This window comes from Pipra filicauda, unplaced genomic scaffold (assembly GCF_003945595.2).
Source record: "Pipra filicauda isolate LSUMZ 115617 unplaced genomic scaffold, ASM394559v2 scaffold212_size3012638_pilon, whole genome shotgun sequence".
Taxonomy (NCBI): Eukaryota; Metazoa; Chordata; class Aves; order Passeriformes; family Pipridae; genus Pipra; species Pipra filicauda.
In genome coordinates this window covers 1790234-1802324 of record NW_024104324.1, presented here as the reverse complement: position 1 = coordinate 1802324, position 12091 = coordinate 1790234, and the positions used below count along the sequence as shown (strand labels likewise).

Genomic DNA, 12091 nt, shown 5'->3' with positions numbered 1-12091 from the left:
CTTCAAGTGAGGACAGGCACTAAATAAATTGCATTGAAGTCAAAGTTTTTGCATGTAGGAAACATGAACCTGTGTTTTGCTGTTGTATTTTGCCCTGCCACTCCTTTCTTTTCTCATGTTGAGCTCTGCAGTCTGAGGCATTGTTTGTTGAGGTAAAATTTTTGGTAACTCCTGTGTTTAATTTAAATGACTAGTTTTAGAACAAGCTGAAGCTTGAACTGGAGCAGACTGATGCCTCCATTAAAAGAGTGGAATTACAGAGCACTCTGCCGTGTTTAGTCAGTTAGTACTCAATCGGTTGGAAGTTTCCTCCTGTACATATAAGCAAGTCCACTGGAAAAGGTGCTCTGACAGATGCCTAATTGAAGTGTGAAAAAAGCATATCCTGCCATGGGCTCAGAGTGGAGCCTCCTGACCCTGCTGCAGGACAGCTCTCATTGTGGAGCTGCGACATGACACAGTGTGCAAATTCTCTCTGTGTTCAATTACCTTTCACTTCTTCTCCCTCCAGACATCTTTGATAGGTGACAATTAAAACATCCAAGGACATCCTATAAAATCCTAAGCTCGGGTTGCAGAAGTTTGAATGAAATCAACATTGGGATGTTCTCCTACGTGCTACAATCCTCTGTGAAATGAGACAACTTTTTCCTTCTTTATTTTTAAATTTGAATAGACTTTTTAAATAATGCAGTTGTTACAGCTTCCATTGTAGCAACATCTGTGTGTATGTGTATAGTCTTAAGCAATAGTTCCTGGACCTTTATTGTTTTAGCGCAATTGCAACTACTGCTCTGGAGACATACTAACATAATGTATCAGTTTAAGGTTTGCCAGTTCAGGGTTTCAGACCACGCCATGCTCCCAAAGAGCAATTTCCCTTTATCCTGCTTCATAGGCATAAATGCCTTTTCCTCAACCAAACAAAGAATCTCATAAGAAAAAATTAAAAACATAAATATTTTTTACCAGACCATAGAAAAAAATTCAGCCTTTTTCTCTTTCTTTTTCAGTTCTTAAGTTGTTTGGTTTGGTTTTTTCGTTTGTTTGTTTGTGGTTTTTTTGGTGTTTTTTTCCCCAGCACATCAGTAAAAAAGTTATCAATTGATGTGTATTAATTCCAGATACACAAACGTTAGCAACATTTTCAGGATGTCAGAGATCTCACTAATACTTAAACACACTAACAGAGCATTCTTCTTTAGTGTAAAGATACCAGAGCAAGTTCTAAACTAGTGAGCTTAAATACCTGAGCAACCTCTCACAGTGCTCTCTTCATCTTTTTCAACCGTGCCTTGACGGTTCATATCAAGCTGACCTGGTTATATATATACTTCATTGCAGTGCAGAAATACTTTTCTTGTTTGATTTTGTAAAGTCATCTTCTAAGACCATTCCTCCCATACCTTCTAGAGCTGGTTTCTTGAGCTACTAAAAGTAAACACTCCATGTTTGTTCCCACCCTGGAGAAAACTTTGTGTACATGGTAAAAGCCCACCCAGGAAGATAGAAACACTTTTCAAATAGTCACACTAATCTAAAAGTATTTGTCACATACCACCCGAAGAAATTATTTGAGAGAGAGCTCACCATGCTTGTACTTCTAGGAAGAGATGCAGATTTTGTGGCTGGCATATCTTTGCTTTTAGAAATCATAATTTCAACAGGCAAGCCAGATCTTGTTCTGCATGAAACACCATTATCAAATGACCTGAGAGAAGGAGTTGTATCCAGGGACAATGATTTCTCTAATCTGTGTGTTCGTGCTCCAGCCACGATGTCGTCACTTCTCAGAGTCTCTAAGTCTACTTCTTCATGGGTTTTCCCATCTAGAATGTTCTCTTTCCAGGTTTCAGGAGACTTTCTCTTAATATGAAAATCGTCTAGACTTCTCACACCAGATGGAAAGGTATTTTTCTGTTTAGCAGCTCGGTATGCCCTCAGGCTCATGGGATCAAGCACTCTGAAAGTAACTTCATTAATAAATTGAGAGAATTTGAGTTTAGCTTCTATTTTTTCTTCCACAACAGACAGTGAACTTGATGATCCTTGGCTCACTAAGCTCAAGTCAGATGCAGAGGAACTGCTTTTCTTGTGAGTCTTCTTCTGCCTCTGGAGCTTTTGGTTTGTGTTTCCCACTTCTGCTGGATACAGAGAAGAGTGTTCCAGTCCGTGAGTTTTTTCAGCCCCTTTCTGACAGTGCTTTGATCGATGGGGTCGATAGCCTTCATCCTTATTTTTGCTTTTAACAAAGCTTTTAGCTTCTGACCTTGCACTACCCTGTAACTCAAAGCTGTCCTCACTGGAGCTGCAGCGTTTTGAGTAACTGTTCATCGTCAAATCTCCAGAGAGTTTCCTCTCTGCATCAGCTCCTACTTCTGGTACACGAGCGGCAGTGGATGCCCTGCATGCCCTTTCTTCATTCACCCTGCCAGCCCTCTCTTGCTTGGCTGGTCTTCCAGGCACAGCACCCTCTGGCTTAACTGGGGAAATGGAGCCCTTTGACAATGACCCCATTTATTTTTGTGTCTGTATGTCAGCTGGTGTCAGTGAAAGGGATTCCATAAATCCTTCTTTATCTTGTAAGACAACAGGTATGTCTTTGGAAGGCGTAACAGTGCAGCTACCACATTTTGTCCCATATGTATCCCAAATTATATATATGTTTCATAATTAGATCAATAGCACACTCTCATAATTTTAATTAGACATACTAATGAACAGAATCTATAGGACATGCAAATTTTCCAGGGCATTGAGTGCTTAGTGGATGAGCATGGGCTTTCATTGATCCAAAGCAACATATGATATATTCCTGTCTGTTGAACTGGAAACCAAACTACCATGATGTGGATCAATTCTCACTAAGTAAAGTCTGGGGTGGTTCTGTTTCAGGGCTTTTTAAAATCCAATAGTAGAGAAGGTCATGCTATATTGTCCTAATACTACTAGTGTTTGCTATTCTATTAGAAAAGTTAGTGACAAATCTGCTAGACACAGAAAAGCAAAGAAAACATGATTCTCACTTTCCACCTGCTTGTTCTTGCCATAATTTTCATTCTAAAGTAATTTTTAAAGGTTAGAGTCCAAAGCAAGCTGCAATATTTCAGCATTGTAAATGCCTTTGGACTAGTAATGACAGGTTATTTCAGTACCTTGTATGTGAAGTTCTTCTCATTATTGACTATCTTCATAGGCAGGCAAGTCTGACCTGTGAAGTGCAGAATTTCTATTTTTGGTTTCTATATGCAGGAATCTAAGGGCTTGTTTAAGTGAGGTTAAAGTCTATAATCTGACTTTATAATCAGTGTGCATATTTGTAGCATCCCAAAGATATGCTGCCACTGGAACTGACAACAGAATGAATTGAAGTGAATTCAAAAGGGGTTTTTTGGCTGTTTTTGTATCTCCTTACTTTAGCATAAGCACGAAAGTAAGTGATGTAACCATTTTTGTCTGGTGGGATTCAGACTCTGCTTACATCACTGCCATTGCCACCACCATGGTTTTCTGATGACAGGCAGCAAGTAGAGAAAAAAAAAGAGAATCACAAGCAGAAAATTGAGTGACCTCCCCTAAACACTGAGACAGGGGGACATGAGGAGGACCCCTGGAAGGGATTGAGGATTACAAAAAGGTGGAAAAGAAGAGGGCAAAATGTCAGTAGAGAGCACATTTAAAAGAATCATCTATAGATCACAGGTCAACAGCAGCTTGAGCTGAAATATAGTTCCATGAACTTTTGAAGCAGACATTTAGGTCCCTCATTACAAGGCACTTTACCCACTGCATAATAGAATTTATTGTCTCCACGTTGGTAATTCCAACACTCATTTAAATCATAGTTCATAAAAGCTGCTGGAGTGTTGCAAATCTCTCAAATTAACATAGTAAGTACATTAATTTTGCAAATAACAGGGGGACATGAAGATTCTTTTAACACATCAGAAATCAATTCCTTTTACTGGAATTACTTCCTGAAATGCTTCCATATTTTCTATGGGACTGTACCATTCCATTGTACGCTACAAACATTATGCTGATCACAGAGATAATGCGGATTAAAAAGCATAAATCCTGTTCCCACTGTCTTGTTTTAGATGAATTTATTCCTCTCTCACTTGAATGTGAATTTTGACAGCTTAAAGGGCTGGAAAATGCCTTCAATTGTCAACATAAAGATTTTCATGACCTTTTCAATGCAATCAGGGAACAATAGAGCACTACTCTGCTCTTGCAAAGCCAGAATGTAGGGATTTTTCACCATGTACAGACTTTTACAAACTTAAGGTTACTCATTGAAACAAACAGGATTCACAAATATATTGGGTCTATGCTGATGTATCTTAGGTCTTCTGCCTTCCAGATCCATTAGAGCTCGGCAAAGCGTGAGTTCTGCAGTTTTAATGGACTTTATTAATAATGCCTGTTTCAGAAACAGAGCAATCCTCATTGTTGAGCCAGAACCTGTAATGACTTGTACATATTTGGAGAATGGTTTTTTTATTCATGAGAGATTGGGTTCATTTGTACAAGAACAAAGCTATGTAAACTGCCAACATAAATTCAGCTATCCATTGCATATGTGCAAATTTTAAGGTGTGAATCAGAAGACTGTGGTACAGTCAACAAAAATGGATCATAAAATCCTCTTCTATTGTCAGGAATGAGCCCATTTGTTCTGAAATATTTCATTTGTATATAAATAGGAAAAATGCCAGGTTGTAGGTTATAGGTAACACAGGTAAGGTACATAGTACTTGTGGCTGTCATATACTGCTTATACTGCAGCTTTTCTTTCTTCAGATGGTTTCTGCCTAGTGACTCCAGACATATGACACAGAAATGTTAAATTAATAAGAAAAAACTTATCAACAGCTGCAAAATTAAAAATAATTCTTCTTACTTAAATGATATAAATCTTTTCCCAATTCCATCTTGGTTGGAATAGATGTTATCAAAGTTTATTGTAATAGTAACTATTCAGTGTTCTCTCTTAAATAAATTCACCGAAATATTCTCGAGACTACCTGAATCACAGAAATTATTTCCACCAGTCATAGGTATAAAGGGAGAAGATGAATATTAAAACAAAATATGTTTAAAAATTTGAATGTTTGATATTTTAAACGTTTTTGTAATGATTTGATGTTCATGATTTATTTTCCATATGTCAAGTGACTTGATTTTTGAAGACTTCAAGTTACTTTACCTTACATATTTAAATATCTTTGAAGACATTGCTGATATAGGGTATTTCTTGTGCCAGTGCAAGCAGGTATGTCTGTGAATGGCAATATTTTGCTGCAGTTGTCTGGGCGGTACTCTTGGAATAAATACCTTCAGAGAGCTCAAATTCTTCTGTTATTTATTGCTACAATATGCCTCTGCTAGGTGGATGCTTGCCAGATTTCTAACTTCTTCTAAACCAGTCATATTAACATTAAAATAAGCTTAAGAGAAAAACTTATACATTAATTTTGCCCTACTTTAGAAATTGTGGGCACAATTGTTGGAATAATACAGTATGTCTGTGCAAATCAACTGAAGACTGTCTGATCCAAGTGACAAACTTTACTGTAAATAAGTCGGCAGCTCTGCCATTACCTAGTTCACTGACCTTTGATCAACACCTGAACTTTTCTCTGTAGCTACCATTAACTGAAGAAATTAGGAAAGGACTGACTTTTTCTATGCATTAGTACACAATCCTGCATAATGCAACCCTGATCAAGGTGACATCTCTAGATACTGTCAAGACTTGCTCATAAGTGAACTATTTCTAGGGACTCAAGTAGATACTGTTTGCAATTTTGTGTGAAGTAATGGCTAAGATGCTCTATTCTATTTTAGTGTTAAAATAAGAATATAAACAGAACAATACTGATTGTTCCTGATAAACTGACTGTTGAATTTGGAACATTTATAACAGAATGATTGATAAAATCACAGCTTAAGTGGGACTTTCATAATGGTTCAGTATTTCATTTGACGAGACTGAAGCATTCCAGGATTTGTCTAGTAAACTTGTTACATAGGAAAACACATGAAGATTTTCCTAAAGGTTAATTTAGGCTTACTTATACTCTGAGTGTCATTTTGCAAAGACATTATTAGAAACCTGCGTATTTTGTATAAAAATGGAGCATAATGGAGTTACCTGCAAATATGACTTGATGCAATGGAATTTTTCTACAGTCTGAAGATTTTAAATTGTAAGTTGAATTTTGTGGGAATTTAAAAAAAAAATATATTAATTCCACCCTCCCTTTGAAATAAAATCCCTGTTTTTTAATCTTCAGGAGATTTTAACTTTTGCTAATTGTATGAAAAGCAAGTACAAGTTGTCTTGTACTTGTGGCAATATGTTGTTATGACAACTGGAAGTTTCTTTGTGTAGAGATCTGGAAGAGATGATCATTTCTGGGACAAAGCAGACAACATTTTTCAACATTTTTAGTACTAAAGACACGTGCAAAGTTTCTGCATATCTAAAATTATGCCTTTTGATACATTAACAATAATATCTTCAGCAGATATCTACATTAGAAAAATCAAACAAGTATAAAGGTTTTCCACATTTTGAGATTCATAAGAAAGCTTTAAGTTATTAATGAAAAAAAGTAAATCTGATTTTTAAACAATATTGAGGTATATTTTAATTACAGTTAAGACTGATTCCAGAGCCTTTTATAGCCAGTGAGTAGAATCCAAGATTTTGGATTCTAGAATTTGTAAGAATAGTGATTCATTTCAAAGTACTCAGTTTGCCCTACAGATGTGTATGTCCCTCAGCTGAAACTCCACTCTTAAAATAGCTATATCCCAACTCTCCCAATGCCCATTCTTGTTCAGATATACTCTTCCCTCCTGCCCTTAATGAAAATTTTATCGCATCTTATCCACTTCTCGTCACACTTAATATAGTTAATTTTGAAGTGTTTTATGGGACCTTTCAGTTTTGCACTTCAATATATCCCTTTAAATAATACAGATGTTCCCCTCTGTGTTTCTTTTAGCGGACGGTTACACTTTTTTTTCTGTAATGGTTGCAAAATACAAATTTGCTTTTCATACAAGGTTGTCTAGTCCAGTGTTATCAGCAAGACAGTGTTAGCTTAAATTCTTCTCAGCATTGTTCTAGTTATTCTCCAGAAACTCTATCACATTTCCAAATTAATAGGAATAATTTCTATTTCTAGGATGCTAAATATTACATCCACCCTTTTTGTTTCCTTTCAGAACAAACAATTTCTAATGGAGCAGAGATTCAGTCAGTGTTGTCTGTATTCATTTTGCCTCACCAGATTCCACTTGAAAGGTTTCAGTCCTAAGGAAAATGCTCTAACTCTGTAGGATCCAGCTGTCTTCAGGACCAGTAGAATGAAAGTTCAGTTCTTTTATTTTAATGTGTGACTGTTAATGGGAATAAGTTAAAAGCTTAAAATGAGTTCTTCCTTTCTCAGTTGTTGGTAGTTCTGTATCATGCAATGACAAATCAAACGTTGAACCTGTCCTGTCACTGTTAAATCAGTCTGGATTCTTAACAAATGGCAGGTTTTATTAGCATGAAAAGAGGTGAAAAGGTACTGTGGTGTCTTACAGACCAAAGACATTTAAGAAACTCGTGCTTCTATGCAGGAATCTGCATAGCGGACAGTGCATCCATTTAAATTCCTCTAAATTCTCATTAATCTACTTTTCCAAAATGATGAGGAAAACATTATCTGTTTTACAACTACAGAGTGACCAAACACAATGCAACAAACTGCTGTGTCATCTTTCTAGTCAACAGTAGTAAGTCTGATTCCTTTAATTTACAACTGTATACTGGACAGAGCTGTGCTAGGCCTGTAAGAAGTGTGGAGCATTAAAAACATTTTTTACTATGAATCCTTCAGCACCCTGAAAACAGAGCTATTGTTCTCTGACAAATGCTACAGCTGCAGTAAAATTAGAGACAGCCACCCAATTAAAACGCAAGCTATATTTATAGCTTTAAAAATAAACTAAAAATTAAGGAAGAGAAAAATGTAAGCACAAAGTGTTTTTATGTACCAATTTTAAATTTCTTTTAAAGCAGTTCAACAGTCCATTTGACACAGGTCCTTACTGCATTCGGTACCATATTGTCAGAGGAACTTCCATTACTGTGTAAGCAGCCAAATTAGTAAGAATTGTAATCTGTTGGCTGTTGTGTTGTCAGCTCCCTACCAGTAGAAAATTGCACTCTGGACACATGTTGCTGTCTATATTTTTAAAGTATTTCAAAGAAATATAAAAGGTACTTGTAACATTAGATAATGAGATTTGGTTACCCTTAATTACCAAGGGACTTTTTCCCTTTCATTCTCCCATGAAGAGAAATTTTACTCTTGTTGAGAAAAGCCAGAGAAATGAAGCTGCAGAGTTAGACCAAGCTTCAAAGCATATATACCATAGTTTTTTCTCCATGTTGGAAGTTCTTAGCACTAAAAGCTTGTGATGTCACCTGCCTGAGAAATTTTTGTCCCCATTCAAGAAAGATAAAGCTTCCTACCTAACAGAAGGTAATAGCATTTGTGAATAACAGTTTCTTTATCAGATTTGTGTTTAGTGACCAACCGCGGCTGCGTACCTGTACTGTGAATGAGTCCTCAAAATGCTTCCTATCCTCTGCCAACATCATCTTTTTCTTGCTCAGTTTCTGCTTTAGCCAGCTGCTCCATGAGCTCTTCTTCACACGCTGTACCGTTTTTGTAGCCGTGCTGTAGGATGGGTAGAGCTGTAGGTCATCTGCATTACACTAACATTTGATTCTCTGTCTCCAGTTCACTTTGTAGTTGTTTGGTGAAAAGACAGTAAAATAATTGATCTTTCTGAGAATACACAGATGAAGAGTCTTAGTTTCTTCCACTGCTCCTTGAAAATCCGTATTTTTAGGGAAGTGTCAAATCCTTTGAGCCTAGTCTTTAAACCTGTCCTTCTTTGAGGTAGAATGTGTTATGTGGCTTTCCAAATTTGTTATGCTATTTTCCCTCTCCCTTTTCTCTTCTTATTTACCACCCCTATTATTATTATTATTATTATTATTATTATTATTATTATTATTATTATTATTATTATTAAAAAGAGGGTGAAAAATATAAGGAAATTTAAGACAGTAGACAGGAAAAGTGAGTGGAAGAATGGAATTAGTTTCTCATGGAATAAAAATACGCTTCCTTTTTCTTCAGGGGGAATGAAAATATTTCCCACCCATTAATTAAACTATATTTTAAAATTAATGATATTTTATATACCAGTTTATTTTACTTTAATCCATTCCTAAATTGATACTGGATGCCACAGTCTGCAAGGCCTTGCTGTCTCTGGAGCCATATACTGTCCCTTTCTGATGTGATACCACCTTACTGGTGAATTAAAGCTACCCAAAGACCTCCCCATTGGTGCTTCCAGGAGTATTGAAGAGATCTTTCAGTACAGCTCTGTTTTTCTTGTTATCTTTTTTTATATCTGCAGGAATATGTAATTCTGCTAATTAAATGTTAAACATAGAAGAAAGTGTAAGACTGTAAGGTAAGTCTTTGTTAAACGTATAAGCCACAAAGGAATAAGATGTTGCTATGATATTCTCTCTTTTTTTTTTTTTTCCTCCGTGTCCAGTGAGTTTATTCAAATTAGTGAATTATGTCTTAGGCTAAGTTGTTCAAGAGCATAATACAAAAATTCACAGTTCTTTGTAGCAGGTCAAATCCCTAGGTACTTTGACTTTCATAAGAACGATTGACCTGTGGTAGGTTTGTGGGATTTCATCAGATAATTCTTTTGCAAGATTAGGAAATCACGAAGTTTAAGGAACGGGTGAGCTTTTTCACCTAGGCAATGCTATCTCCTTAATCATGAAGTCACCATTTCCCCTTGAAGGCCTCCCAAATGCAGTTCTCTTCCTCTTTCTCACCCTAGCAGTCTGCCTCAGAAATAGTTACCAATGATTGCCTACTCTAGTTGATAAATAGAAATAGCTGTGGAAATGATCTAAGCATGTTAGTGTGATTACTACTCACTGATGTCTCCTTTTGTCTTGTAGGGATGGTACCATAAATTTTACTGTTTACGGATCTTGTTATAACTATGCTGTGTTTTCCTGAGATTTTGGGAAAGGCTGTGGGATGTCAGCCTAAATCTCTCCTTTACTGGCTTCTAATTTATTAGGCTCTTCAGAGCTGGCCCTTGGGAAGCTTAATGTTGCTTGCAAAAGGATATGTTATTGTTCACCATAACTGTAACGTGGTAATTTTGTTTTCTCTGTTTCCGTTCTTTATCTCTCCACATGCATAATCTGCCAAAAACTTTCTATTTCTATTACACAGTAAATAAAGAAATGGTTGTTCCAGTTCCATGCTTCAATATGTCCTGGAAAAGTTTGCTTAAAAAAAGCTTGCCTGCATATAAATTAGTTGGGTTGGCAGTATGTTTTAAAATTTATTGTTATGGGTAATTTGAAAATAACTGAAAGGAATACATGGTAATTTTTTGACTGCTGTTGTCATGGGTTTCTGTGGGGTGGATAACTTGAGCAGGAGGGAAGTATTTATGTAGTTTTCTGTGGAAGTTAACTAAACAGTTTGATTTCTTTTTTCAAAATATTTTTCCCCACATAAAAATATGATAAATAATGTTTTTGGAGGTATAGGATATGTTTGTGCTAAATGTTTCCAGGGTATTAGTACTGGAGCTGTAATGTCTCAGACACAGCTACAATACAGTTCTGCTGAGTCCTGCAAACCTGCATGTTTGCAATGAGTTGCATGTCACGGGAATAGATGCTGAGCAGCTACGACTAAACGAGAAAAAAAAAATGTTTGTTTGCATTTGGTTATGTGTGTGTTTGCATACCAAATGTAAAGGTAGCCCTGTGCATTGCCTGTTCCTAACTCCTTTGTATTACAATTGCAATTTCAGCATGAAGAAAAATATTGTTATTTATTTTCCTTCCACACCCATAGTCCCACCTAATTTTAATATATTAAAGAGACATGTCCATCAGAGCTGTTTAAATACTCTTGCAGAAGCATGCTACAGTATGTGGTGTTTGTTTTGGAAAATGTCGTGCATTCATGTTATTTTTCTCACAAACAATTATTTCATCTATGTCGTGTTTAACAATGTTTGACTAATACTTTGTATAATTAGGCAAAGTCATCCACTATATATATTTTACTTCATCATTTAATACAAACATGAGGTAGGCTTAAAGAGTACATATTAGCTTTATTAATATTAATGCCACTATCTGAATTTTTCCTTTCTTGAAGATATAAATTATTTTGCTAATTTCATACTTAATGGCCAGTAGCATATTCAGAATACATATTCCAGTTCTGATGAGATCAAATAGACATGTTCCATGATGTGCATTATGCAAATGAAAGATACATAACTCATTTAAAAAAAACCTATAATGACAGTCAATTATAAATCATTTCATTAGCTTTTCAGCACTGCAGCTTTTGGAAGCTTCATCCATATAATTTGCTGTCTTGTACCTTAATGTATTAACTCCTTTTAAAGACAGTAATGTCTGCCAAATGAAACAACAGAGCATTTTAATTCATGTTTAAAGCAGGCATAGAGCTGTCATATTGCAGCAACACTAATTCAATGCTGAAGACTTCTTTACTACCAGGTATGCATTTTAAATGAAAAAAACAAACATGCTGTTATGAGAAGGCAATACTCACTTGAGGAGGATTCTGCAAGCTCTGTTCTGCTAGTCCACAGACTGAAATGATGGAGCCAGATTTAGAAGTAGCTTATTAGGTGCATGCTGCTTCAACAGTTACAGCTTTTCTTTTTTTTTAACTGAAAGATGGAATCGTTTTCTTTTAATGAAGCCAGCATAAAATGATATGCTGTCCATGTTGCTATGAGAGACTAAACTTGCAGAGCAAAGTCAAGCAATTTCAGAATAACTTATCAAGGGTCATTCCCTATCAACTTGCCACTGCTTTTCCGTGTAGTCACAAACTTTAACAGCATCAAGGAAGATCATAGCATGTCACAAATGCAGGAAATTACTAGTTAGTCATGTTCACTTGAGACTGAAAGT

The 12091-nt window shown here is 36.0% G+C and overlaps 1 protein-coding gene across 5 annotated transcripts in view; it reads right to left on the bottom strand.

Moving 5' to 3' along the window:
- Nucleotides 1-11867, bottom strand: part of BEGAIN (brain enriched guanylate kinase associated) — a 161392-nt gene extending 149525 nt beyond the window's left edge. For 2 of the 5 annotated variants that reach the window (XM_039381101.1, XM_027730832.2), the window contains exons 1-2: nucleotides 11724-11866; nucleotides 8618-8747 (exon numbers count right to left, since the gene is read on the bottom strand). In XM_039381101.1, the coding sequence (XP_039237035.1) occupies nucleotides 8618-8668 (51 nt within the window). In that variant the 5' untranslated portion in view covers nucleotides 8669-8747; nucleotides 11724-11866. Of the gene's footprint in view, nucleotides 1-8617; nucleotides 8748-11723 lie in introns of all 5 variants that reach the window. The other 3 variants (XM_027730833.2, XM_027730835.2, XM_039381100.1) reach the window with 2 other exon arrangements.
- Between the last annotated feature and the right edge of the window lie 224 nt (nucleotides 11868-12091).